General features: G+C 39.2%; 1 protein-coding gene across 1 annotated transcript in view; it reads right to left on the reverse strand.

Annotated features, from left to right (window-relative positions):
• LOC127238240 (cadherin-related family member 3) overlaps positions 1–26,981 on the reverse strand; it is a 92,656-nt gene that overhangs the window by 53,023 nt on the left and 12,652 nt on the right. Inside the window, exons 2-4 of the mRNA XM_051206774.1 lie at positions 25,124–25,320; positions 22,089–22,260; positions 16,541–16,629 (exon numbers count right to left, since the gene is read on the reverse strand). Of these exons, the coding sequence (XP_051062731.1) occupies positions 16,541–16,629; positions 22,089–22,260; positions 25,124–25,320 (458 nt within the window). The remainder of the gene's footprint in view (positions 1–16,540; positions 16,630–22,088; positions 22,261–25,123; positions 25,321–26,981) is intronic.

The raw sequence follows: 26,981 nt of genomic DNA on the forward strand, positions 1-26,981 counted from the left end.
GTTTAAGAGTTGGTCACCTCACCTCTCATCTACTCCAAACAGCTCTCTGTGGGGAAAGGGCTTTGAGAAGGAGGGAGAACTTAGGGGCTTAGACATTAAATGCAGTACCAGGCCCATCACAGTGATTGATGATGGTCAAAGAACTATTTCCATCCTTCATCATTACACCTCAATGGCTCACAGAGGGGACTCTGAAACCAAGCCTTGGTAGGACAGACTTGTGTTTTGACCCTACATTCAGTCAGTGATACTGACATCACGGACCTATCATATTTCTAACACTACAGGGCAGTGAAACTGTGAACCTCAGGTATAATAGAGATTAAGTTCATCCTAGACTACAAATACTGCAACCCAACATTACCCAAACTTTGAGCAACAAAGTTTAAGATCCCTCTTGGGAAGGAATCTGCCTTCCAGTGCCCTGCTCAGAGCATTCTGAGGACTGGGGACTGCTTGCAGAAGGAGCCTGTCCCAGTGTACCAATCCAATCAGAGTCTGCCAGAAGTCCTGACCTACCTCAAACCGTAGTACAAGGTAAACTTGGGCCTGTTTCCAGCCTACTTTCCTGGGCCCTATTCAGAGTCTCCTGAGGCCTGGAGCCTGTACACACACAGGGGAGCTCATCCAGGTGGACTGGCCTATCCAGAGTCTGAAGTATCCTGGTCCCTCCTCCATCCACATAAGGAGCCCACCTTCCAGTGCTCTGCTCAGAGCCTTCTGAGGACTGGGGACTGTACATAGGTAACCCATCCCAGTAGACCAGCTCATCCAGGGTCTGCCAGCGCCCTAGTCCCACCTCTACCCACTGGAAGAGGAGAATCATCAGAGTAATGTACCTGCTTGTACCCACTGGAAGAGAACCTTGGTACCATACCCACCAAGAGAGGGAGAAACCCCACCAGTATGTACTGGAAGAAGGGATGAATTGATACCAATATAAAAACACAGTAAACAACACAAAGATCAGTATGATGCCACCATAGTCTAGGGACTCCACACCAGCAAGACCTGAACATCCCAACACAGATAAAGACAAGAATAACCCAAACAACTTCATGAAAATGATGGAGAACCTAAAAGGGGAAATGAGAAAATCCTTTAAAGAAATGGAAGAAAAGACAAACCAAAAACTGCAAAAACACAATTCAAACAGTGCAATGTTTAAAAGTTGAAATAGAAACAGAAAGAAAAAGAAACAATCTGAGGGAATGCTGGGAATAGAAAAGCTGGGTAAATGATCAGGAACTACAGATGCAAGCCTAATAAACAGAGTGCAAGAGATAGAAGAGTGAATCTCAGGCGTTGAAGATACACTATGAGGAATTGGTTCATCAACCAAAGAAAATCTTAAGTTCAACAAATTCCTAACACAAATATCCAGGAAACGTAGGACATCATGAAAAGGCAAAAACTAAGAATAATAGGTATAGAAGAAGGTGAAGAAACCTAACTCAAAAATGCAGAAAATATATTCAAAAAAAATCATAGAAGAAAACTTTCCCAACCTAAAGAAAGACATGCCAATGAAAGTACAAGAAGCTTACAGAACACAAAACAGAGTGGACCACAAAAAAAAAGTTCCTTCACCATATAATAACCAAAACACCAAACACATAGAATAAAGAAAAAATATTAAGAACAGCAAAGGAAAAAGGCCAAGTAACATACAAAGGTAAACCTATCAGAATTACACCTGATTTCTCCATGGAAACTCTGAAGACCAGAAGTTCTGGATAGATATTCTACCAACACTAAGAGACCACAGATAAAAACCCAGACTACTATATCCAGTCAAACTTCCAATCATGATAGATAGAGAAACCAAGATATTCCATGACAAAACCAGATTTAAACAATAGTTATCAACTCATTCAGCCCTACAAAAAGTTCTGGAAGAAAAACTACAAAGGAAATGAACTATACCCACAAAAACATAGCCAATAGATAATCCCACTTTACTAACAGTCTAAAGAAAAATGGGAGAAATCCATACATAACACCACCAATAAAAACAAATCCAAAACAAACAAGAATTAACAATCAATGGTCATTACTATCCTCCAATATTAATGGATTTAACTCGGCTATAAAAAGACACAGGCTAACAGAATGGATACAAAGACAGAACCCATCCAAGAAACATACCAAGACTTCAAAGACAGACGCTACCTCAGAGTTAAGGGTTGGGAAAAGACTTTCCAATCAAATGGATCCAAGAAACAAACAGGTGTAGCAATCCTAATATCTAACAAATTAGACTTTCCACTAAAATCAATCAAAAGAGATGAAGAAGGTCATTTCTTATTCATCACAGGAAAAATCCATCAAAATGAAGTCTCAATTCTGAACACCTATGCCCCAAATACAAAGGCACAACATTTATAAAAAGAAACATTACTAAACTCAAATCTCACATAAACCTTCACTCTTACAGTGGGAGATTTCAACACCCCACTCTCAATACTAGACAGGTCTATCTGACAGAAACTTAACAAAGAAACAAAGGAATTAACAGAAGTTATGACACAATTGGGTTAACAGACATCAACAAGACACTCCATCCAAAAACAAAAGAATATACCTTCTTTTCAGCTCCACATGGAGCCTTTTCTGAAATCCACCACATACTCAGCAATATAGCAAACCTCAATAGGTACCAAAAAAATTGGAATAACCCCCTGTATCTTATCAGAAAACCATGTTTTAAAGTTAGAATTCAACAACAACACAAATTGCAGAAACCCTACAAACTCATGGAAACTGAACAATATACAATATATACAATTCCTGGGACAAGGAAGAAATAAGAAAGAAATGAAAGATTCCTAGAATTTCATGAAAATGAAGACAAAACATACCCAAACTTGTGAAACACTTTGAAAGCAGTACTAAGAGGAAAATTTATAGCACTAAGTGCCCACATGAAGAAACTGGAGAATAGTCACACTAGAGAATTAATAGCACAACTGAAAGCTCAAGAACAAAAAGAAGCAAACTCACCCTGGAGGAGTATATGCCAAGAAATGATCAAATTCAGGGCTGAAATCAATAAAGTAGAAACTAGGAAAGCAATACAAAGAATCAATGTAAAAAGGAGTTGGTTCTTTGAGAAAATAACAAGATACACAAACCTTTATCCAAACTAACCAAAAGAAAGAGAGAGAACATTTAAATTAACAAAATCAGAAATGAAAGGGGGAACACAACAAAGAACAATGAAGAAATACGAGAAACTTCAGGACATATTTTGAAAACTTGTACTCCACAAATTCAAAAATTTAACGGAAACAGACAATTTTCTGGATAGATATCACTTACCAAAATTAAAGCAAGAACATATAAGCAATTTAAATAGACTTATAACCCCTAATGAGATAGAAGTAGTCATCAAAAATCTCCTAATCAAATGTTCCACACAATAAAAGCAGAAGGGTCATTGCCAAATTCTTTTTACGAGGCTGCAATTACCTTAGTATCCAAGCCAGACAAAGATACAGCTAGGAAAAAGAACTACAGACCTATGTCGTTCATAAACATTGATGCAAAATACTCAATAAAATACTGGCAAATTGAATCCAACAACACATCAGAGAACTCATCCACCATGAGGAAGTAGGCTTCATCCCAGGGATGCAGGGATGGTTCAACATAAGGAAATCCATTAATGTAATCTACCATTTAAACAAACTGAAAAAGAAAAACCCCATGATCTTATCACTAGATACTGAAAAAGCCTTTGACCAAATCCAATACCCCTCTATGATAAAGGTCTTGGAGAAATCATGGATAACAGGAACATACCTAAACATAATAAAAGCAATATACAGCAAACAACAGCCAACATCAAACTACATGTAGAGAAACTCAATATGATTCCTTTAAAATCAGGAACAAGACAAGGTTGTCTACTCTTTCCATATCTCTTCAATATTGTACTTGAAATTCTAGCTAGATAACAACAGGAGATCAAGAGGACATAAATTGGAATGGAAGAAGTCAAACTTTCTCTATTTGCAGATGATATGATAGTTTACATAAGTGACCTGATAAACTCTACCAGGGAACTCCTACAGCTGATGAACACCTTCAGCAAACTCAAAAAAATCAGTAGCCCTACTATGTACAGACAATAAAGGGGCTGAGAAAGAAATCAAAGAAACGTCACCCTTTACAATAGCCACAAACAACATAAAATATCTTGGGGTAACACTAACCAAACATGTGAAATACCTGTATAGCAAGAACTTTGAGTCTTTCAAGAAAAATTAAATAAGATACCAGAAAAATGGAAAGATCTCCCATGCTCTTGGATAGGTAGGATCAACATAGCAAAAATGGCAATCTTGCCAAAAGCAAAATACAGATTCAATGCAATCCCCAAGAAAATCACAGCATAATTCTTTACAGATGTTCAAAGAACAATATGCAATTTTATATGGAAAAACAAAAGACCCAGGGTAGCCAAAACAACCCTGTACAATAAAGGAACTTCAGGAGGCATCACCATCCCTGACTTCAAGCTCTATTACAGAGCTATAGTCCTGAGAACAGTTTGGTATTACTGCAAAAGTAAACAGGTAGACCAATGAAATCAAATTGAAAACCCTGATATTAACCCACACACCTACAAACACCTGATTTTTGACAAAGAAGCAGAGTATACAATGGAAAAAAGAAAGCACCTTAAACAAATTGTGCTGGCATAACTGGATGCTGACTTCTAGAAGACTGCAGATTGATCCATATCTATTGCCATGCACAAAACTTAAGTCCAAATGGATAAAAAACCTCAACATAAATCCAGCCACACTGAACCTCTTAGAAGGAAAAGTGGGAGGTACAGGAGACTGCTTCCTGAACAAAACACCAGTAGCAGAGACACTGACCAATGATTAATACAAGGGACCTCTGGAATTTGAAAAGTTTCTGTAAGGCAAAGGACACAGTCAACAAGACAAAATGGCAGCCCACAGAATGGGAAAAGATCTTCACCAACCCCACATCTGAGAGAGGTCTGATCTCCAAAATATACAAAGAACTCAAGAAGAAAGTTACCAAAACACCAAATAATCCAATTAAAAAGTGGGGTATAGAACTAAATACAGAATTCTCAGTAGAGGAATCTAAAACGGCTGGAAGACAAGTAAACAAGTGCCCAACATCCTTAGCCATTAGGGAAATGCAAATCAAAACAACTCTGAGATGTCATCATTTTTTTATTTATTTTACATATGGATCCCAGTTCCCTCTCCCTCCCTCCCTCTTTTCCTCCCTCACTCTTCCCTTCTTTCCCTCTCTCCCCCCTCACAAGCACCCCTACCACCCTCTCCTCCCATCCCCCCCCACTCCACATGTAGGGTGATGCCATCCAGGAGGGGTCCTCTAAATCTGTCAGGTCATTTGAAGCAGGGACTAGGACTCCTCTCCTGTCTCTAGGTTAAGGGAATATCCCTCCATGGGGGATGGGCCCTCAAGGTCCTTTTGTGCACTAGGAATACATCCTGGTTCCACTGTCTGTGGTCCCTTAGACTGCTCAGGACTTCTAGGTGAGACCCATGTTCAGGGGGTCTGAGTCAGTCCCACGCTGGATTCCCAGCTATCACTCTGGGGGACTGTTAGCTCCTCCTTTTTCAGGTCAGCTGTCTCTACGTGTTTCTGCAGCGTGGTCTTGTCCTCCCTCTCTGCATCTGGATTCTAGTTTGGTTCAGTGTTTAGTGTGGGTGTTTGCTTATGTTTCCAATAGGTACTAGATGAGGGCTCCATGATGGTGGATATGTTAGCAGTGATCTCATTATCAGGGAAGGGCATTTATGTAGCGTTTCCACTGTTGCTCAAATTGTTAGTTGGAATCAGTCTTGTAGGTGTCTGGACATTTCTTTAGGTTCAGTTTTCTCTTCAATCCTATAATGGCTCCCTCTTTTATGTTCTGTCTCTCTTTCTCTCTCTCTCTCTCTCTCTCTCTGTCTGTCTCTCTCTTCTGTCTTCTATTCCTAGTCCCATATGTTCTCCTCTCCTCCCCTTCTCTTTCTCCTAGTTCCCTCTCCACTCACTGCCCCTGCACTCCACATGTGCTCTCAAGAACTTGTCCCTTCCCCCTTCTGTGAGGGACCTCATATGAATCTCTTAGAATACACCCTGTATCCTAGTTCCTCTGGCGGTGTGAATTATAGGCTGGTGATCCTTTGCTCTAGTTCTAAAATCCAAATATGAGTGAGTACATACCATGTTCCTCTTTTTGTGACTGGGTTACCTCATTCAGGAGGGTTTCTTCAAGTTCTATCCACTTACCTGCAAATTTCAAGATTCCATTGTTTCCCCCCCCCCCCACAGAGTAGTATTCCATTATGTAGATGTGCCACATCTGCTTTATCCATTCTTTAGTTGAGGGGTATCTAGGTTGCTTCCAGGTTCTTGCTATTACAAATAATGCTGCCATGAACACAGTTGAAAAGATGTCTTTGTTGCATGGATGTGGGTCATTTGGGTATATGCCTAAGAGTGGGATTGCCGGGTCCTGTGGTAAACTGATTCCCATTTTCCTGAGGAACCACCATACTGATCTCCAAAATGGCTGTACAAGTTTGCACTCCTACCAGCAGTTGAGGACAGTCCCCTTTCTCCACATCCTCTCCAACATAAGTTGTCATTGGTGTTTCTAATTTTACCCATTCTGGCAGGAGTAAGATGGTATCTCAAAGTTGTTTTGATTTGCATTTCCCTGATAGCTAAGAATGTTGAGTATTTTCTTAAGTGTCTTTCAGCCTTTTTTATTTCCTCTATTGAGAATTCTCTCTTCAGTTCTGTACCCCATTTTTTAATAGGGTTATTTGGTGTTTTGTTGAGTAGTTTCTTGAGTTCTTAGTATATTTTGGAGATCAGCCTTTTGTCAGATACAGAATTGGTGAAAATCTTTTCCATGTCTGTGGACTGCTGTTTTGTCTTGTCAACAGTGTCCTTTGACTTACAGAAGCTTCTCAGTTTGAGGAGGTCCCATTTATTAATTGTTGATTTCAGTGTCTGTGCTACTGGAGTTATGTTCAGGAAGAAGTCTCCTATGACAATTTGTTCAAGGGTACCTCCCACTTTCTCTTCTAAGAAGTTCAGTGTGTCTGGATTTATGTTGAGGTTTTGATCCATTTGGACTTGAGGTTTGTGTGTGGCAATAGACATGGGTCTATCTGCAGTCTTCTACACACCATCATCCAATTGTGCCAGCACCGTTTGTTGAAGATGCTTTCCTCCCCCCATTGTATACTTTTAGCTTTTTTTGTCATAAATCAGGTATTCATAGGTGTGTGGGTTAATATCAGGATTTTTGATTTGATTCCATTGGTCTACTTGCCTATTTCTGTGCCAATACCAGGCTGTTTTCAGAACTATAGCTCTGTAGTAGAGCTTAAAGTCAGGAATGCTGATGCCTCCTGAAGTTCTTTTATTGTACATGGTTGTTTTGGTTATCCTGGGTCTTCTGTTTTTCCATAAAAAGTTGATTATTATCCTTTCAAGGTCAGTGAAGAATTATGCTGGGATTTTAATGGGGATTGCATTGAATCTGTAGATTGCTTTTGGCAAGATTGCCATTTTTACTGTGTTTATCCTACCTATCCAAGAGCATGGGAGATCTTTCCATTTTCTGGTATCTTCTTTAATTTCTTTCTTTAAAGACACAAAGTTCTTATTATATAGGTCTTTCCCTTGTTTGGTAAGCGTTACCTCAAGATACTTTATGGGTTTGTGGCTATTGTAAAGGGTGATGTTTCTCTGATTTCTTTCTCAGCCCCTTTGTTGTCTGAATAAAGTAGGGCTACTGATTTTTTTTTAGTTCATCTTGTATCCTACTAGTTTGCTGAAGGTGTTCATCGCTTATGTAAATTATCATATCATCTGCAAATAGAGAACGTTTGACTTCTTTCTTTCCAATTTGGATTCCCTTGATCTACTTTTGTTGTCTTATAGCTTTAGCCAGAACTTCAAGTTGAAGAGATATGGAGAGAGAGGGCAGCCTTGCCTTGTTTTGATTTTAGAGGAATTGCCTTAAGCTTCTCTCCATTCAGTTTGATGTTGGCTGTTGGTTTACTGTATATTGCTCTTAGTATGTTCAGGTATGTTCCTGTTATCCCTGATCTCTCCAAGACCAATATCATGAAAAGGAATGACTAAAATAAAAAACACCAAAGACAGTTTATGCTGGAGAGGATGTGGAGAAAGGGGAACACTCCTCCACTGCTGGTGGGAGTGTAAACTCGGACAGTCACTTTGGAAATTAGTATAGTTGTTCCTCAGAAAAATTGAAATCAGTCTACCTCAAGACCCAGCAATTCCACTCTTAGGTATATACCCAAAAGATGCACATTCATACAACAAGGACATCTGTTCAGCTATTTCCATATTTGTAGTAGCCAGAACCTGGAAGCAACCTAAATAAATGCCCCTCAGCTAAAGAATGGGTGGAGAAAATGTGGTACATGTACAAATGGAGTACTAGCCAGCAGGAAAAAAAAATGGTATCTTGAAATTGGCAGGTAAATGGGTGGAGTTAGAAGAAAACATCCTGAGTTAGGTAACCCAGTCATAAAAAGACAAGCATGGTATATACTTACTCATATATGGATTTTCAACATAGTGCAAAAGATTATCAGCCTATAATCCACACAGCCAGAAAAGCTATGAAACAAGGAGAACCCTAAAAGAGACATACATGAAGCAAATTGGGAGCATGGGAGGAGGGAGCAGGAAGATTGAGTCAGGGAAAGAATATAGGAGAGCAAGAAAAGTGATACCATAATAGAGGGAGCCATTATAGGTATAAAGAGAAACCTGGCACTAAGAAAATGTCCAGAAATTTACAAAGATGACCCCAACTAACAATCTAAGCAATAGTGGAAAGGCTTCCTTAAATGTCCTTCCCCTATAATGAGATTGATGACTACCTTATATGCCATCCTAGAGTCTTCATCCCATAGCTGATGGAAGCAGAAGCAGACACCCACAGCTAAACACTAAGCCGAACTCCTGGAATCCAGTTGCAAAGAGGGAGGAGTGATGAGCAAAGGGGTCAAGACCAGGTTGGAGAAACCCACAGAAACAGCTGACCTGAACAAGGGGAGTTCATGAACCCCCATTCTGATAGCTGGGAAACCAGCATAGGACCTACCAAGACCCCCTGAATGTGGGTGTTATTTGGGAGGACTGGGCAGTCTATGGGGCCTTTGGTAGTGGATCAGTATTTATCCATAATATAGGAATGAACTTTGGGAGCCCATTCCACATAGAGGGATACTCTCTCAGCCTAGACACATGGTGGGGGGAGAGCCTAGGCCCTACTCAAAATGATGTGACAGGGTTTGAAGATCCCCCATGGGAAGTCTCATCTCACTGGGGAGCAGAAAGAGAATGGGCTGGGGATTGGGAGGGGACGGGGAGGAGAGGAGTATGTGGGAACTAGGATTGACATGTAAAACAAGTTTGTTTCAAATTTAAATGAAAAAAAATATTATCATTTAAAAAAGACCCCTCTTGCTAGAAGTAAGACTAGGAACTAAACAGAATTTGACCCTGGAACTTAATGCTGGGCTGGTGAAATCTAACACTGAGAATATACTAATTGCCCATCTTCAGGCATGCCAATAGAACATCTGAAACAGCTCCAGACCCAAAGGAAGACGTACAGCCTTAGTATATCAGACTTCTATTTCAGCTAACAAAACCTATAGCTGGCTGCAGCTATCTTGAACCACAAGTCCGTCCCCACAATGAATGTCACTAGCAGCACAGAACCTGGCCGTAATAAATCTATGCTAACTATGCTAGTTTTGGCAGGCTGTAATATATCTTGATGCATTTGTGACCATAACTATAATATAGGAGCCTGGAGCCGGTGTGTACAAAGGCATTCTGCCCAGAGGCATGCAGTCAGAAGCCAGTACATGAGGAGGAATCTGGAACTACTCTATCCCCAGAAGAGGTCTGTGGGACAGTGCTCAACTAACAAAGTATCTAGGATAACCTTGAGCTCAGATTACCTGCCAATCCTGAAGGCTATGAACAAAACCTCACTATAACGAGGATCTTTTGGTTTTGACAGCAGTACCATCATTTTATTAGCTCCCACATGAGGGCTTTGCTAAATCGGCTTCCCTCGTTTTTTAGTACTGCTGGCTTTCCAGCTGAATTCCCACAAATCACAAGGTAAAGCATGTGACCTAGGCCTCAACCAATCATATTGTATCTCTTTAGCCACATTGATTGGCAAATGAAGAGTTCATGGATCAATTAAATTCATGGTGATGTTCTGAGATCTTGGGTGGGTTGGGGGATCCATAGGTCAGCCCATTACCAGGCTCTTAGGCTTTGGTTTCTACCATCAACTTAACTTTCTTCTCTCTCTCTCTCTCTCTCTCTCTCTCTCTCTCTCTCTGTGTGTGTGTGTGTGTGTGTGTCTTTCTCCCTCTCTCATTCTGTCTCTGTTTCTCTGCCTCTGTCTGTCTCTCTGTCTCTCTCCTTTGTTTTTTTGTTTGTTTGTTTTGTCTTCAAGACACAGTTTCTCTGTGTAGCTCTAGCTGTCCTAAAACGTGCTCTTTAAACCCAGGATAGCCTAACCGCAGAGATGTGCCTGCCTGTCTCCGACGTGTGAGGATTAAAGTATTGCCACCACAACCTGCCATTCATCAGCTGTTTCTGAAGAGAACCAGGTCTGGAGTGAGCATCACCTTGCTAACTTGAAGTCATTGTGCTTAAAACCTAGTCCGCACATATGACCATTCCAGGGGGTGCAGCCATAGATCTCATTTGTGTCAAGTTTTCTGTGAACTTGCAACTACAAGGGTCTTAATATAGTCCCCAAATGTCTAAGGTATATTTACAAACAAACTTCTGTTTAACTAATTTTGAGGGAAGTGCATGAATGGAGATGACATGACCTCATACTTCCAACAACTGACTACATTTGACCTATTTGATATATGTTTTCCCCTATTGGTGAAACAGAAAATTTGAAAATACAGATGCTATTCAAAGGATATGGGCCTCTTTTTATTCCAAAATAATTATACTTTAGAACAATCCATTTAAAGCTGAATTGTAAAGCAAAAATTTACATATTTTACTTTGTAATGCAACAGACTCATCTTTTTCTCCCCTTTAATGTTTGTTTTACAGCTGTGTTATAAAACAGAAGTGTGTAATTAAAATCTTCAGACCCATAATTAAATGCTTGGCCACAGTATAATTGTTGAGTCTTTTGATGATTCCATCACTAATTATGCCCCTTAGAATTTCCAAATATCACTTCCCCTTAAAAATCTGATCATTGTCAGCTTTCAGTTAATACACTTGATTGAACAGAAAATATTGTTTATTTCCACATATAATCTGCAGGCTACATTGGATCATCACAGTTAGCAAAGAGACAAAAATAATGAACCTATAGCAAGAGACTTTTATCCATCATGGAATGGTATGGCTCTTCTATTTTTCAATGAAATTCTAAGAAATTATTGCTTCTTTGGGACTTTTAAGTCTCTCCAGTAAGTTATTAGAACTCAGGTTTGGCAAATTACTTCCTAGTATCTGAAAGAAAGTAAAAGTATACAGAACACCACCATATACTCTAATCTCTATGTCGTGAGACTTGTCACTTAGTCTGAGTACCCTTAGTTAGTTGAATAGTATTTATGGCAAAAGCCCCACCACAGTCTGTAATGGGCATAGTAAAAATGTGTTTTAGAGATGTAAAAAAAAAAAAAAAAAAAGGTCAGGTTCCTCACTATACCCAAGGCTGCACATGATGCACATGATAACCAGAACCCAGTGACATCACTTACTCAAGATAACCAGATGCAGTCCTGGACACCATGATGCCCACTGATCAGTATGGAAGCAAACACCAAGAACAATGCTCTGCTCTGCATATCTGGAGAGATGTCACCTTTCTCTGTCCTGAAGCTGAAGAGGCTTCCCAGGATCCTGACCCTCAAATCACAGACTTATGTTAGAGACAGGACCTGCCCTTCACCTAAGATATGAGCAGCATTGGGGAGATAGGTGATAGGCTTAGGACAGTAGTTAGGAACCTTGTTTGATGACCTTCTGCATAATAAAACATAATTTTTGTTATAGTAACTACATATATCTACCTTCTTGCTCACACACATTCCATTGTCATTCTTTCTGTGCTCCACTCTCTCTCATCTCTTATCATCTGAGAGCCGGGACTATTTCACTCAATGCTCACTGGTTGTTCCCATACACACTAGGCAAAACACATTAAAGAGTTACCCTTTGGGTCACACATTGATTTCACCATTAAGAAGGGCAATGACCCAATAAATATTGAATAAGATATTCTATGACCATTTCTTATTCCAAAGCATTTATAATGTTCTAAAACAGATTTTTTCAAAAGCAGAATGGAATTTCAACAACTTTGAATATAACAACCAAGAAAGATACATGGCTAATCCCCAACAGCAGTACTACCACTACCATATTTTTTGAGAAAGATAATGTCTCATGAGCTGAAGAGGGAAGTTTGAATGGTGAGGATGGAATGTGGTATAGACTATCGGGATAGAACTGAGGAAATCAGTAAGACATCTAAATAATTTCCACAGAGAGTAGTTTCAGCCTCAAGTGATAGCCAACAACTATCAACATCTGACACACCCAGCCATATGAATGTGATACACAGAGAGTGTTCTCTATGGCAACTTTTAATCATCACCTGATGAAATCAAGATATCCTTGGCTTGTTCTAATGAGCATTGCTTCATTAGCACAGCATCTCCATCTTTCTCTGGCTGGGTTTAAAAGGGTGTATCTGTACACATTTACTTTTAACCAGTGTGAGTTTTTATATTTAAAATAGATTTTATGTAGACAACAGATAGTTGAGCCTTTACTCTCTTAATTGACCCTGAAATTTTCTTTTGATTTTTATGTTAGTTGAATTAATATCTAAAATTGTCATAATTATTTTCTATGAGTTATATTTGTTCTTTTTCTCCCTTATTGTTCTCATGGAATATTTTGCATTCTTTTATTTTCTCTCATAATGTATCAGCTACAAGATTTTTAAATTGTTTCCTCTGTGTTTCCAATATACATTTCAACTAATCTACATACAGCTATAAATAATACTGTATCACTTTATAGGTGCTACAGGCAAATTATATCTGAGCACTGATAATTCTTCCCTCTTCAGCACAGGATAGCATCTTTTGTTTTACTTTCCATATGCTATAAGCACTCAATACCTTAAGTGCACTATTAAGTTTATCTTTTGTCAATGAAAAATAGAAAATGCTTACATTTTCCATTTACTTCTCTTATGAAAAGAGATATATAGATCCATGTTTCTGATGTATGTCATTTCTTGCTTTCTGATAACTTCCATGTATGGAAATTCTTTAGCAGTCTGTGAAGAGTAGATGTGTTAGTGAAGAATGTCTGCTTTCCTTTTATTTTTACCTTTAAAAAATTAAGATGGATATGCATATTTTCTAATAAGTGTATTTCATATCAGTATATTTTAAGGTATTCAACTTCATGCATCATATAATTTTACTGGATATAAAATTCTTATGTGTTATGTTTTTGCCTAAAACTTTTTAAATACTCCATTTCCGTTTTCTTTCCATGCATTTTTTTGAATAGGAAGTCTGCTGTAATTTTTATCTTTACTCTTTTATAGGTACAGTGAGGGATTTTTTTCAATGCGATAATTTCTTTATGTTTGGTTTTCTGAAGCTTGAATATATCTAGAAATATGTGCATATACATGCATGTACATATGTAAACATGTATAAGTATGTATGTATATTCTAGATGGGGAAAACTCCATCAAAATGTCCCATCTCTCATCTGGACAGATAAGATCTGCATGGCCAAGGACTTGATAGTTTTCTTTTTTCAAGATAATACCTTTCCACTCTGCTAGACACACTAAGTGCTCTTTCTTGGGTATGCACTGTGAAAATCCAGTGAAATTACTTGATTTAAAATTAAAGGAATCAATTCCTGCCTAAGACTGCTCCCAGTTTTCCACTCACATAATTACTATGAGCCTTCCTGCAGGCTCTGACCTTCTGCTCCAAGTAGGCTGAGCTATGCTGTGATAAAATGGGTTTCCTAGTCCCTGTAGGTCTTAGGGTAGCAGTATGCCTGGATGAATCCAAGAAAACCATTAGTTTTCTTCTTGTTCAGATTTTATTCGCTTATAAAAATGATTAGTCTCACATTTTTTGTGTCTGAGAATATCTACTGCACCACAATGTCAGATGTCCTAATATATACCATAGGCATTGGTGGCACAGCAGGAAGAAGCCAAGTCTCGAAGTCCAGATGAGCCTGAATGTGGTTTAAATCTAGCCTCAGTTCCTTAACATTTGATCTGTAAACAATATCCTCACCCAAAATTTTATCTTGCATCATTTTTAGACTAAGACCTAGTATAAACTTTATACTCTATGAAATGCTGATAACATTACACACCATGTTAACACATGATACATTGGTAAGTACTATTGACAAATAATTAAAACAAACATTATTAAACAAAGAAACCTCCATCAAACAACTTCTGTGAGTATTTAATATACTGCACATTATAAATTTTAAAAAGATATGTGGATGACATTTCTTAGATCCTGAGATCATGTGATCTTTCATTTTTTTTTCTCGGCATGCATGTGATATAATTCATGCCTTAGGAAATACACTTTGGGAACTGTTAGAGAACTAGGAAACAAAAAGATTTAAGGACAGATGGCCTTGAAGTTGAATCTCTGCAACTTCCTGTTTAAGCAAATGACACTGTCTATAAATTAAAGACACGTGTTTTTGCTATTGATTCACTGGGTTATAGCAGAGCAAATGGCAGTATCTATTTTAATGATATCATAGTAACTCAATCATAGAAATACATGCCTGTCATGATACAGTTATTAATGTCATCATCGCTATCTATTAGGCCTCAGAAGAACAACAAGAACTTCTCAACATTACAGCAAGTTCACCTCTGAGTCAATATAAGGTTCAAACAATTGAACTATCCGGGCATAGTATTTAAATAACACATCCAATCCAATCTATTGTGTCAGAGGATGCGTGTAGGAGTATGTCTAAATAGAAGTTTCCACAGCCTATATCACTACTGAAATGGCATTCCAAGTTTGGTAAAATTCACAAAGAACATTACATGGGCCTTCCAAATGTGTTCCAGGAATCAATTCTCGTCTAAGAAAAGTATAGGGCCAAGACCAGAAGTGTTTAATCTGAATGAGCAAGCAATCAGGAGTCCATCATTTGAATTTAATGGCTTGTGTTAATTGACTAGTAAAAGATTTGGATTGCATGTTAGAGTCACAACTAAAACCTATTGGGCTGCCACAAATGCTATGCTAAAATGCTAACATTGTGGTGAGCTATCATGAAGAACCCTGAGGAAGCAATTGCTGCATGCTGTCTGATTTCTGTGTGGCTGCAGTTGCTAGGTACTGGATTTAATACTATAATCTGGAACGTGTTAATTTGGAGCAATATGCATGATTAGGTTGTTTAATTGTATGTTGTAAAGCAAACTGTGACCTTTCTAGTCCCATTCTGGAGGTGGAATTGTGCTTGGGAGGAGGAAGAGACAAATGTGTGTGGGGGATCTTGACAACCATAGTGTTCCATTATAATTTTAAAAGCCATGTGGACACTATGCCAGATGTGAGTGGCCATCTATTGCATAAATAAAATTTGTAAGATCCAGTTGCCTTGAAGAAGAATACAGTTATTTGCAAAAATACAGTATCAGCATGAATAATCCTTTCATTTTTTTTTAGCCAGTTTGGAAAAGAGACACAACATTAAAAATTAAAACGTGTTATTCTTGCATATCAACCCATTAGTCAAAAACATCCTGGCTTAATTCCACAATCATTTCATATGGCATCAAAAATTAAAACTGTATTAGAAATCCTGCCATTTACAAAATGCTTCACATTTTAAAAACTACTTTCATATTCGTTATAATGTTTGATTATGAGAGAGTCATACAAGATAAGATAAAGTAGGCAGTGGTGTGTCCACAGTTCTACAGCTGAAGTAGCAAAGCAAAAGTGGTAAGTGATCTCTATTGGTAAAGTCAGAGACTAAGTTGAAGCCCTTAGGTTCCATGTTTCTTCCCTCTCTGGGGTATTATGAAGCCTAGGGATAAGATCTAAGGTTTTAAAATACACATTAATCTCAGAAAGCTGGATTTATTACTCTACAGTATGTGTAGCCAAGATCCCTAAAAATTAAATAAAATATCACATTACTTTTAAAAGTACCTGAGGCCTAGGCTGGGTCTGCCTTCCCAGAACTAGATGCATTAAAATAGAAACAATTATCTAGATAACTTCAATCATTTTCACCTATTCTGATAAGTCAAATGTGAGTTTTGAACTTAATTGGAGAGTATAAATAACTTGATTGTTTATGTCTTTACATTTAAATGTAATCACATCAAACTACCAAGCATTGATAGTCTTCATTGCAAAACACAAGTTACCTCCAACACGGCATCCTCTGGGTCCTTGGCTGCTGCTTTGTAAATAATGGTGCCAGGGGCAGTGTCTTCTGTGATGTAAATCTCAGTAACTGCTCAAAAAAGGAAATAGATGTGATTCTAAGAGTCTCACCAGTATTAAATCCCAAAACTCCCAAAATACCCCATTCAAATATGTGTAAATAAAGCATAGCAAGAGATTAATGTGATCAAAATATGTCATGTACAGGTATGAAAATGTCATAATAAACCCATTATTATATATAATTAATATATGATAATAAAAATTAAAATCTTAAAGTACTATACTTCCTCAGTGCAAAATAGATGCTTTATACAGCGATTCCAGTTAAGTCAGTCTTAATAATAATGATATAGACAACACTGTATTATCTATTATCTTTTACTCATACAGGAAGGAGATTTATAATTTTAAATGACAATATTAAGCAATTTTAATACTTATTAATAGCTAAGTACTTAACATTATTGGTGATTTTCATCATCCTGGTTCTACTGAGACTTAAAAATTACTAACAAGTCCAAGGCTATAGAGCCAACACATCAACATTGTTTCAATGTTCATTTTCTTCTATTCCAGTATATGTTGTAGAGAAAGCTAGAGCCTCACACATGCTAAGCACATGTTTTCTCAAAAAGTCACATGCCCACCTGGTACACGTTTTAAGATAGTAGAAGTAACTAAAAGCTTCAAGTCTTTGGGGGACTTAATAGAGTTGGAAATGAGACTCTTGACTCCAGAAGGGAACATCCATGCTTATTGCAGTCCAGTTTTCTTTTTAAGGTAACAGACTTTCTAGAGACCAGAAATATCTTCAAGGCCTGCTTGGACCATAGTCACATGGGCCTACATTTCTATCATACAATGCTTGTGGACTACCCACAAGCACTCTGGCATCTGGCTCACTGAAAAGTCAAACCATCACGATGTGATCTTGACCCTACTTAAGGCTTCATCATGTGTTTGGGGAAGAGAAAGAAGAGAGAGATATGGATATCTACGGAGTACTGATTGTGTGCACATGTCATTTAGCACTTTTAAATATCATGTGCATTTTGCTGACTAGGATTATGTTGACTTGACACAGCTAAAGTCATCTGAAAGGAGGTAATCTCAATTGAGAAAATGCTTCCATAAGATTTGGGTGTAGGGCATTATTTAATGGGAGAGGGCCCAGTCCATTGTGGGCAGTACTATGCTTGGGCTGATGATCCTGGGTTCTATAAGAAAGCAGGCTAACCAAGCCATGTTGAGCAAGCCAGTAAGCAGCTCCCCTCTATTGGAAGGCTGGCATGTCAAGGTTATAGTCTATCACAGCCTGGCAGCTTTTTCCAAAAGCTCAGCAACATGGAAATTCCCTTCTTCCCTAATAAAACTTAGTGCTTCTACATGTCCTTATCTGAACAATGTCCCTGGACCCAGAGGACTGATCTTATCTGAAAACTCTCTAAGCCAGATGCCTGATTCATCTTTACCATTAATTTAATTTTGGCTTAGATTCCTGCTAGAAGACTTGTGCTGGGACCTCTTTTATAAGACCCTATTGCCACAAATGCAGCCTTGTGATAGTAGCATGTCACTTAATGCAAATTAGGCTCTGTCCTCAGGCTCCCTAATCCTATATATTTCTCATACTCTGGAATAAAGAAACACTGATTCACTGAAGTCTCTGGAGGGCTGTCTCCTGGAGGACAGTCTCTGTCAAACCCACAGGCATCAGAACCCTGTTCTCCACTTCTGTTCCTTCCATGCTTGTAGACCAATGCACCAACAATCCTGAGGAAGAAGAGACAGAGCTGCATCCCTCCATGGCCTCTGATTCAGCTCCTGCCCTGCTTGAGTTCCTGTTCTACCTTCCTTCAATGATGGACTACAGTGTAGAAGTATAAGCCAAATATACACTTTACTCCCTATGTTAGGGTTCTATTGCTGTGAAGAGACACCATGACCATGATAACTCTTATAAAGGGAAGCATTTAATGGAATGTCTTATAGTTTCAGAGATTCAATACATTATCATCATGGTGGAACATGACAGCACATGACAGACAGGGTGCTGTTCCGTCTCACTGGGTATAGCTTGAGCAAAGGAGACCTCAAAGCCCAACCAACCACACTGTGGCATGCTTCCTCCAACAAAGCCACACATATTCCAATAAGGCCACACCTCCGAATGCTGCCACTTCTCTGGGAGCCATTTTCTTTCAAACCACATTCTACTCCCTCACCCCCAAAGACTTGTAGCCATATCATAATGCAAAAATGCATTCAGTACAATTTCAAAATTCCCCATAGTCTATAACAGTCTCAATAATGTTTTAAAGTCCAAAGTTCAAAGTCTCTTCTGAGATTCATGCAATTTCTTAACTGTGATTCCTTATAAAATCAAAATTAAAAAAAAATATCACATGCTTCCAATATATTGTGGCATAGGATATACATTGCCATTTGAAAAGATAGAGAAGGGATCATAGTAAGGAAATACTAGACTGAAAACAAACTGGGCAAACTCCAAGCTCTACATCTCCATGTCTGATGTCAAACACTCTTCAGATCTCCAACTTTCACCTTCACTGACTGCAACCTCCTTCTTTCTCTTGGGCTGGTTCCACTCCCATGGCAGGTATCCCATGTTTCTGATGTCTCCAACATTCTGGGATCTACAAGGCAATTCACACAATGGCTTCTTTCGGCTTGCATTCCGGGATACCCCTGACACATGCCTGGCCTCAGTGACTTTTTTTAGTTGTGAAAGGAGATTCCACAATGCCTGTCTTCTATCCTCGTCTCTAAAGCCAGAACCCTGTGGCCAAAGCTGACCAGTTCTGTTACTTGTTGGGGCCTGGAGCATGGTCCCCTCTCATAGGAGTTGTCTTTCTGTATATATGTTTTTCTTATTGGTTAATGAGTAAAACAATGTTAGGCCAATGAGACTGGAAGATAAGTGGAACTAGGGGACAAGGAGAATTCTGGGAAAGGTAGGCAGAGAGGGTCCTCCAGTTGCCATGTAGGCCGCCAAAGGAGTAACAGGTCTGGATACTTCTCAGGTAAGATAAGACCACATAGAATATTTAGATTAATTGGATAGTAAGACAGAGCTAGCCAATAAGAAACCCTAGTCATCGGCTAACAGTTTCATAATTAATATAGTATCCATGTGTTCATTTGGAACTAAGGAAGGTGGATGCTGGCCCAGGCTAGGAAAGAACCTCTGCAATACCCCTCCTTCAATTACATTCTAGCCAGTGTTCTGCTTTCAATGGTTTCCTTTACTGCCTGAGCTTGGGTTGTTCTGGAATTTTCTCTGTAGATCAGGCTGGCCTCAAACTCTTGAGATCTGCCAGCTGCTACCTTCCCAGTACTGGGATTAAAGGTGAGCACCACCACACCCAGTTTTAACTTTTCTTTAATTCATTTCCACAAATTGGAAACTTCTGGGTGGGATCTTGCCATGAGATCACCACTCCCTTTATTTCATTTCGTAACCTGTTTTTCTTCTTGAACACAGGACTTACCTCCATTCCACTTGCTTGTGCTCTTTTTCTCCTCAAATTTTATATTTCATAATTTACCCTGCTCTGCTTGCTCCTTTTCATTATAAATCTTCATTAGAGTCACCACTAATAACCATAAGAAAAAGTCTATACTAGGCTGCTTTGAGATTTTTTGTCTGCCAACGGAATTAATTGAAACTCTTCACTTTAGCTTTAGGCAGACTTTTCAGAAAAGGACAAAAGAAAGTCACATTCTTCTACCAAAATATCACAAGAATAATCTCTAAGCCACATACTACAGTTCTTCTCTTCTGAAACCTCTTGATACAGTCTCCCACAGTTCAAATCAAACTCAGCACCACTGTCTTCCATGTTCCTATGAGGATGGCCCATTTAGCAGCACTTAAAGCATTTAATTGCTTTTCTAATCCACAGTCCCATGGTCCATATTCTTTCAAACAAAAGCATGTTCCAGCCTATCACAGCAATATCCCACTCCCTGGTACCAACTTCTGTCTTAGTTAGGGTTTCTGTTGCTGTGAAGAGACACCATGACCATGCTGACTCCTATGAAGGAAAACATTTAATGGGGTAGCTTACAGTTCAGAGATTCAGTACATTGCCATCACAGTGGGACTTGGCAGCACAAAGCTAGACATGGTGCTGGAGAAGGAGCTGAGAAGTTTACATCTTGAGATGTAGGCAGCAGGAAATGATCTGTCTCACTGGATATACTTGAGCAAAGAAGACCTCAAAACCCAACCCCACAGTGACAAATGTCCTCCAACAGGGCCACTACTCCAACAAGGCCACATCTCCTGAGAGTGTCACTTCCTTTGGAAGTTATTTTTTTTTTTAAACCATCATACTCCCCAAATTACTTTTTTGGTCATGGTGCTTTATCCCAGCAATAGTAACCCTATCTAAAACAGGCATCAAGGCCAGATTGATTCTGTTAGTTACTTTTCACCTTGCTATGATTAAATTCCTGACAACAGACTACTTAGGGGCAGATGGATTTGCTCTGGCTGATCGTATGAGGGGATATAGTCTATCATGGAAAGAAAGGATAGTAGCAGAAGGCTTCATATCAGTGGAAGTGTGCAGCGAGAGCACTTTGCCTCTTTACTTCTCCATAGAACAGGAAACAGAGCAGATGGGACATAAACCTTAAGGCCTCAAGTGATCTGCTTCCTCTAGTAATGTTCCACCTCCCAAAGGTTCAAGACCTCTCAAAGCAGTGCCACCTGCTAGGGACCATTGCTGAAACAAATGAACTTGTGGAGAATAGTACCCATCTAAAACGGCAATGAAGAGATTGAGGTTCTCAATCCAGTTAGTAGGCATACCTATATCTGAACCATTTTATGTTTTAGTTGAACAGTATGATTTTCCACAGGTAGGAATTAAATATTTGGCTTCGTAGGATGAGAAAGTATGACAGAAAGAGCTACTGCATGGTGAGAGTGCAAGGAGCACAGGCCTCATGCCACAGTCAGTTTAACAAATAGACACATTTAAGATATTGATTTTGGCACACTGTGATCAAATACATGAATAGTTTTCAATACTGAGCAAGTTACTTCACTTAAGTCTATTTTCTGTGCAGTGAGACTAAGGGAATAGAAGAACTCATTTCCAGTATTGTGAACATTAAACAAAACAATCCATTTAAAGCTTTTTGGGATGGTGCTTGTATGTAGTCAAGGCCCAGTAGCTCTTTATTTATGTGTGTGTGTGCATATGTTTGTTTGTACATGTGTGGGGAGCATGCATATGTTGTAACATGTAAGGAATTCAGGAAACAACTTTTGGGAGTTAGTTCTCTACTTCTACTATGGATCCTAGGATCAAACTCTGGTCATCAGGTTTGCATTACAAATGCATTTACCTGCTGAGCTATCGCACCAGCACAACTATTGTCAATTATCATTCTCCTTTAGCCTTATGGCCAGGACACCACAAAACTATATAGGGTATATGACCTATATCTATGTCCATAGAGCTTCCTGTCATCAAAACAGACCCTCGGTACCTTGATCTTCCTGGGAAAGTGACCCAGTGAAAGTAGGCGGCTCATTCACATCTTCAATCTGGACAAAAATGGTCTGTGATGCTGTTGCCTCGTGGTTGTCTTTGGCATATATTGTCAAGGAATAGAGTGCTACCTCCTCAAAGTCCAGCTGGGGTACTCCAGTGATAAATAACTACAATTTTTAAAAGAGCACAATAAAAAAGGATAAAATGATTGGCTTCATGTATATAGCAAAGAAGAAGTGATAAAGATATATGTAAAGCCCTCAATAAAACAGAATATGCCCTCTTTTACTGTACAATAGCAAAGGGGGAATCTTCATTTGAGGCAAGTTTTTATATTATTAAGTTATCTCTCATAATCAACCTGATTTTAATGTTATCTAGAGACACTATGATATTGTATTTTTTTGCTTGTTTGTGTGGGTTTGGTCTTTCTGTTTTAGTTGGTTTGTTAGTTAGTTGAGACTTGGTCTCATATAGGCTAGGTAGACCTGTAGCTCAATTTGTAAAAACAAGATGGCTTTAAACTCATAGCAATCCTTTTGTCTCAGCCTCTCAAATTCTAGGGTTACAACTGGGAACCACAATAGGACAATTTGGTTTTATTTTAAGGCTAAGAGCCTCCCCATGTAGCCAGACAGGCTCAAAGTTGTGATTCTATATACTCAGACCTTAGTACTGGGATTCAAGGCATTTACTTTCACATAAAGCAAGGACATAATTTTAATTATGTGACCACATTTCTTGTTTTTTAATATTTGTAACCTAGCTGAGTTTGGATTATAAGTATATTTACATAGAACAAATACTAGGTATCAACTATTTATAATAGCCTAAGCAGCAGTGTGGAACTTTATATACACTATCTCACAGAATTATTTTATCAACAAGCAAGGTAATGCAAGTACTGTTCATTTCATTTTACAGAAAAAAAAATATAGAAAGTTAACCAATTTACCCAGGTTCGTATTGCTCATAACAGGAGGAGCCATAGAAGAAAAGTAGGCTCCTCAGTTTACCTCACAGTTATCAGAACAGGAAACAGTGACCAGCAAGATCATAGTCTTGGCACCATTTTGCTGGTTGGGCTTAGAATAGAAACTGAATGGAGAACAAGTACAAGATAGCATTTTACACCAAATTCATAGTAGAGTCAGATTTTAAAGGTTGACAGTCCCAAGGTTTGGCAAAGATATCCCAGGTCCTATTAAACACCTCCCTTGTATCCCTAAAACAATGGCTTACAACCCATTTGGAGTCAAACACCCCTTTCACAGGGGTCAACTATCAGATAGATGCCCTTCACATCAAGCATTTACAATATTATTCATAACAGTATCAAAATTATAGCTCTGAAATAGCATGAAAATAATTTTATGGTTGGATGTCACCACAATGTGAGGAACTGTGTTAAAAGGTTGTAGCATTAGGAAGGTTGAGGGCCATTGTTCTAGAATATATACCCATAACATCTTCTAGCTGATCCTTTTAAAGCATTAGTAGAGCCTGCCTGTTTTCTGCCACACTCTGCAGTTTTTATGTTTCTGATGCTTTGCTCTTTCCTACGCTCATGTCATCTGCCATGTGACTTTGCAGTTCTGATGGCTTGGACGTGTGACTTGCTTCAGCCAATAGCCTATGCATAGATGTGCATCTTACATGTGCACTGTGGGCTCAAGCTTATCCTCTTGTTTATTGTTCGTTTGTTTTATACTCTAATAGAAGACACTTCTACCAATCACTATCCTGAAAGCCTGGAGGGACACAAGAGAGAACCACAGCTTGGAGTCAAATCAGCCTAGGGAAGTTCAATTGTGCCTGAAAACATTATTGCACTGAATCCTCTTCTAGGTCTCAGGGGAGAATGCAGAAGGACCATGTGAATGCTATGCATGCAGTAGCTTTCTGGCATATTTAAGTAACCTTGATCTTATGGAACTCAAATGTCGTATAATGAGCATTATGCCTATCTGAATGTTACCCCAGTAGGAGAATTAGCTTTATTAGGTTGAGATAATAAATAGCACTTTCCAGCATATCTCCTGGGCCCTACAAGCTCTGTCCTCCATCTCCTTGGAAGTTAGATTTCTCACACATTCCCTGTTCATATCGGGTCACATTGATCCTTCAGTCCTGTCTCCTTATCAGATCCTTCCTCCTACAGGGTCTTTGCACATGACCTATAATGTTCTTGCCTTAATTTATGCAATCCCTGCCTATTCTGCAGACTGCTTTTCACATAATTCTACTTCAGGCAGCCCTGTCCTTGTTTGGTACTATCACCTAGCTAAGAATTTGTATTTCATTGGCCAGGTAATATTTACAATCTTATACGTATGTGTATTCACTTAATTGGCATGTATTTCTACACGCAAGCAGATAAAGTGAGAATGAAGCTACCTTGCATCTGACTAGATCCTCAATAAGCACCTGTAACACAGGTGCTCCTTGTTATTCTCCAGCATTTTGAAAATATTTGGCACATCATAGGGTCCCAAAGAGTGGAATTTTAAATTATTTAAAAGAATACAAAGGGCCTATAATCCTAGGACTTGGAAAGTTAAGAAAGGGAGATCAGGAACTCAAGGCCAACCTAAACTGTATAATCTCAAAAGGTCCCTCCTGGAAGGCATCTCCCTCCCTGTGAAGTGGAGAGGGGGGATAGGAGGGAGGAAGGGAACTGGGATCGATATGTAAAATAAGAAAAAAATAATTTAAAAAAGGAAGGAAGGAAGGAAGAACAGAAAAAAGGGATGGGGGGCGTAAAACAAACCTGGTGTGGTGGTGCACACCTTCAATCCCAGTATTTGGGAGGCAGAGGCACTCAGATCTTTGTGAATTCAAGGACAGCCTGGTGTACAGAGTGAATTCCAGGACAGCCAGGGCTGCACAAGAGAGAAGCCCTGTCTCAATAAGAGAAAAAAGTTGAAACAAACAACACACACAACCAAAGAAGCAGTAGAAAGTGAGACAGAAAAGATAGTCTCACTTAGATCTCTTGCAGTGTGCTAATCTATCTGCCTCTATACTTACATCCCACAGATCTGAAGCTCTACGAGACAGCACAAAAGGATGCACCACAGGGCTGGCATTAAGAATAATGGGATCTCCAACCAGAGAAGTATGAGGTGAGAGAGACACAGTGACCGTGGCAACCCGTGTGTGGTCAGAGGCATTTTCCAGGAGGGGGCCAGCATTCTCCACAACAAAATTTGGAGCAGCTCGAACACCTTAGAGAAAACACAAAACTGCACTTAATGAAAATTTCTGTGAGGCTTCCCAACATCTTTCATGTTTAAAGCTGCAGAGGAAAATCACAACGCATACTAGGTACATCTTCTCTTGGGATTCTTGAAAATAAATTGAGTTAGTTTCGTAGGCTTATTGAGGATCTGAGACTTTTTGTTACAAGCTAACAGGTTTAGCTTGTGACAACTACTGTCAGTTCTGTTTCATGCCCAAGAAACTTAATGGCCTTATGTGACAGCTAACAAATGGTAGAGCTAGAATTTTAACCCAAAATTGCCAGATTCATATCCCACTCCTTTTTGTGCTTGAAATTATTTTATGAAGTAGAGTAAATTAGGGAGGAACAAAAAGCTGCAAAATCAAAAGCTCAGAATGTCTAATTTGGGAAGTGCACCTGCCTACAAAGTGGTAACAGTAGCTCTGAGGGTAAAAGGGGGAACTGACTAAGAAGGGACAGCCTTGAAGTTCACAAACACTTTGACTCAGGCCCTAGCCTCACAGGTCACTATCCATATGAGGATTTAGGCAAGCAACTCGTTCTTTCTAAAGCTGGAGACCACTGTTGCTACTTCATAAGAACTGTGTTTGTCTGCACCTCATGGGAATCCAATCACCATTATTTAAGAGAGAAGCTTTTGGCCATTATTCTTAACATAGATTTCCCGTTCATAGTCATAGCAGTTGTAAATTTCATCTTACAACTCACTGTACATTTTGCTAGACATTATGTGAACAGCTGGTAAGAATAGTTCTCCAAATGACATTGTTTTCTGTGAGTATCATCTACCATGAAGTGTTGAGAAATTACTTAACACGGAAATTCACAATGCATTTAGAGCATCTGACTACTACACATCTCATTGAAGTGGCCTACTGTGATTCTCCTTTCCCTTCTTTCCTTACTTTTAACTGACTCTTTAGTTAAGGTAGACTCTGACTAGATTCTCAGAACTTTGGAAAATAAAAGGAGTAAGTTGGCACCATGAAAACAAAAACCATTGCCCCTCTGCTCTTAAAGTTACCACTTGACTCCCACCCCCAGAAGACCTCATGGAGCCACACCTCACAGGTAGTCCTCCTGCCCACCCCAGCCCATGTCACCACCAGAGAATTACATAGGTCTGTGTGTCACACACAGCTGGCACCATCCACCATAAATTGTAGGTGGAGTTTTAAGCAATCATAGCCACATATATTCACACGGTGTAAAGGAGTATGCCACAATAGATAACAGCCCTTAATACCTGAAGATCACTTGGAGCCATGCACCTCAAACAGGTAGCACAGCCCACCTTGTAGACCTCATGGCCTGACTACCTGAGGAGCCACGTCCCTCCCACAGACCTGTGGACCATCCACCCCCTACATCTGCTGTTCCCAACCTTGGGTTGAACAGAGCTCACTCACACAGAGCATTAGTCGTACAGAACCACATCAGAAGTCAGCAGAGAAGACCAGCAAGGAATGTACTGCCCTTTGAATGCTGTTCAGTCAGGGTTAGAGTAGAAAACTCTCAAGAGTATTGGGATAGGATCTGGAATCCTCAATGCATATTCAGCATAAGAAAACAAGGTCGCAGATAAAGTCCTGAACATTGTACATGTCTACCTGGAAATAGGAAAGATAATTTGAGCAAAAAGAA

This window comes from Phodopus roborovskii, unplaced genomic scaffold (assembly GCF_943737965.1).
Source record: "Phodopus roborovskii unplaced genomic scaffold, PHOROB, whole genome shotgun sequence".
Lineage (NCBI taxonomy): Eukaryota > Metazoa > Chordata > Mammalia > Rodentia > Cricetidae > Phodopus > Phodopus roborovskii.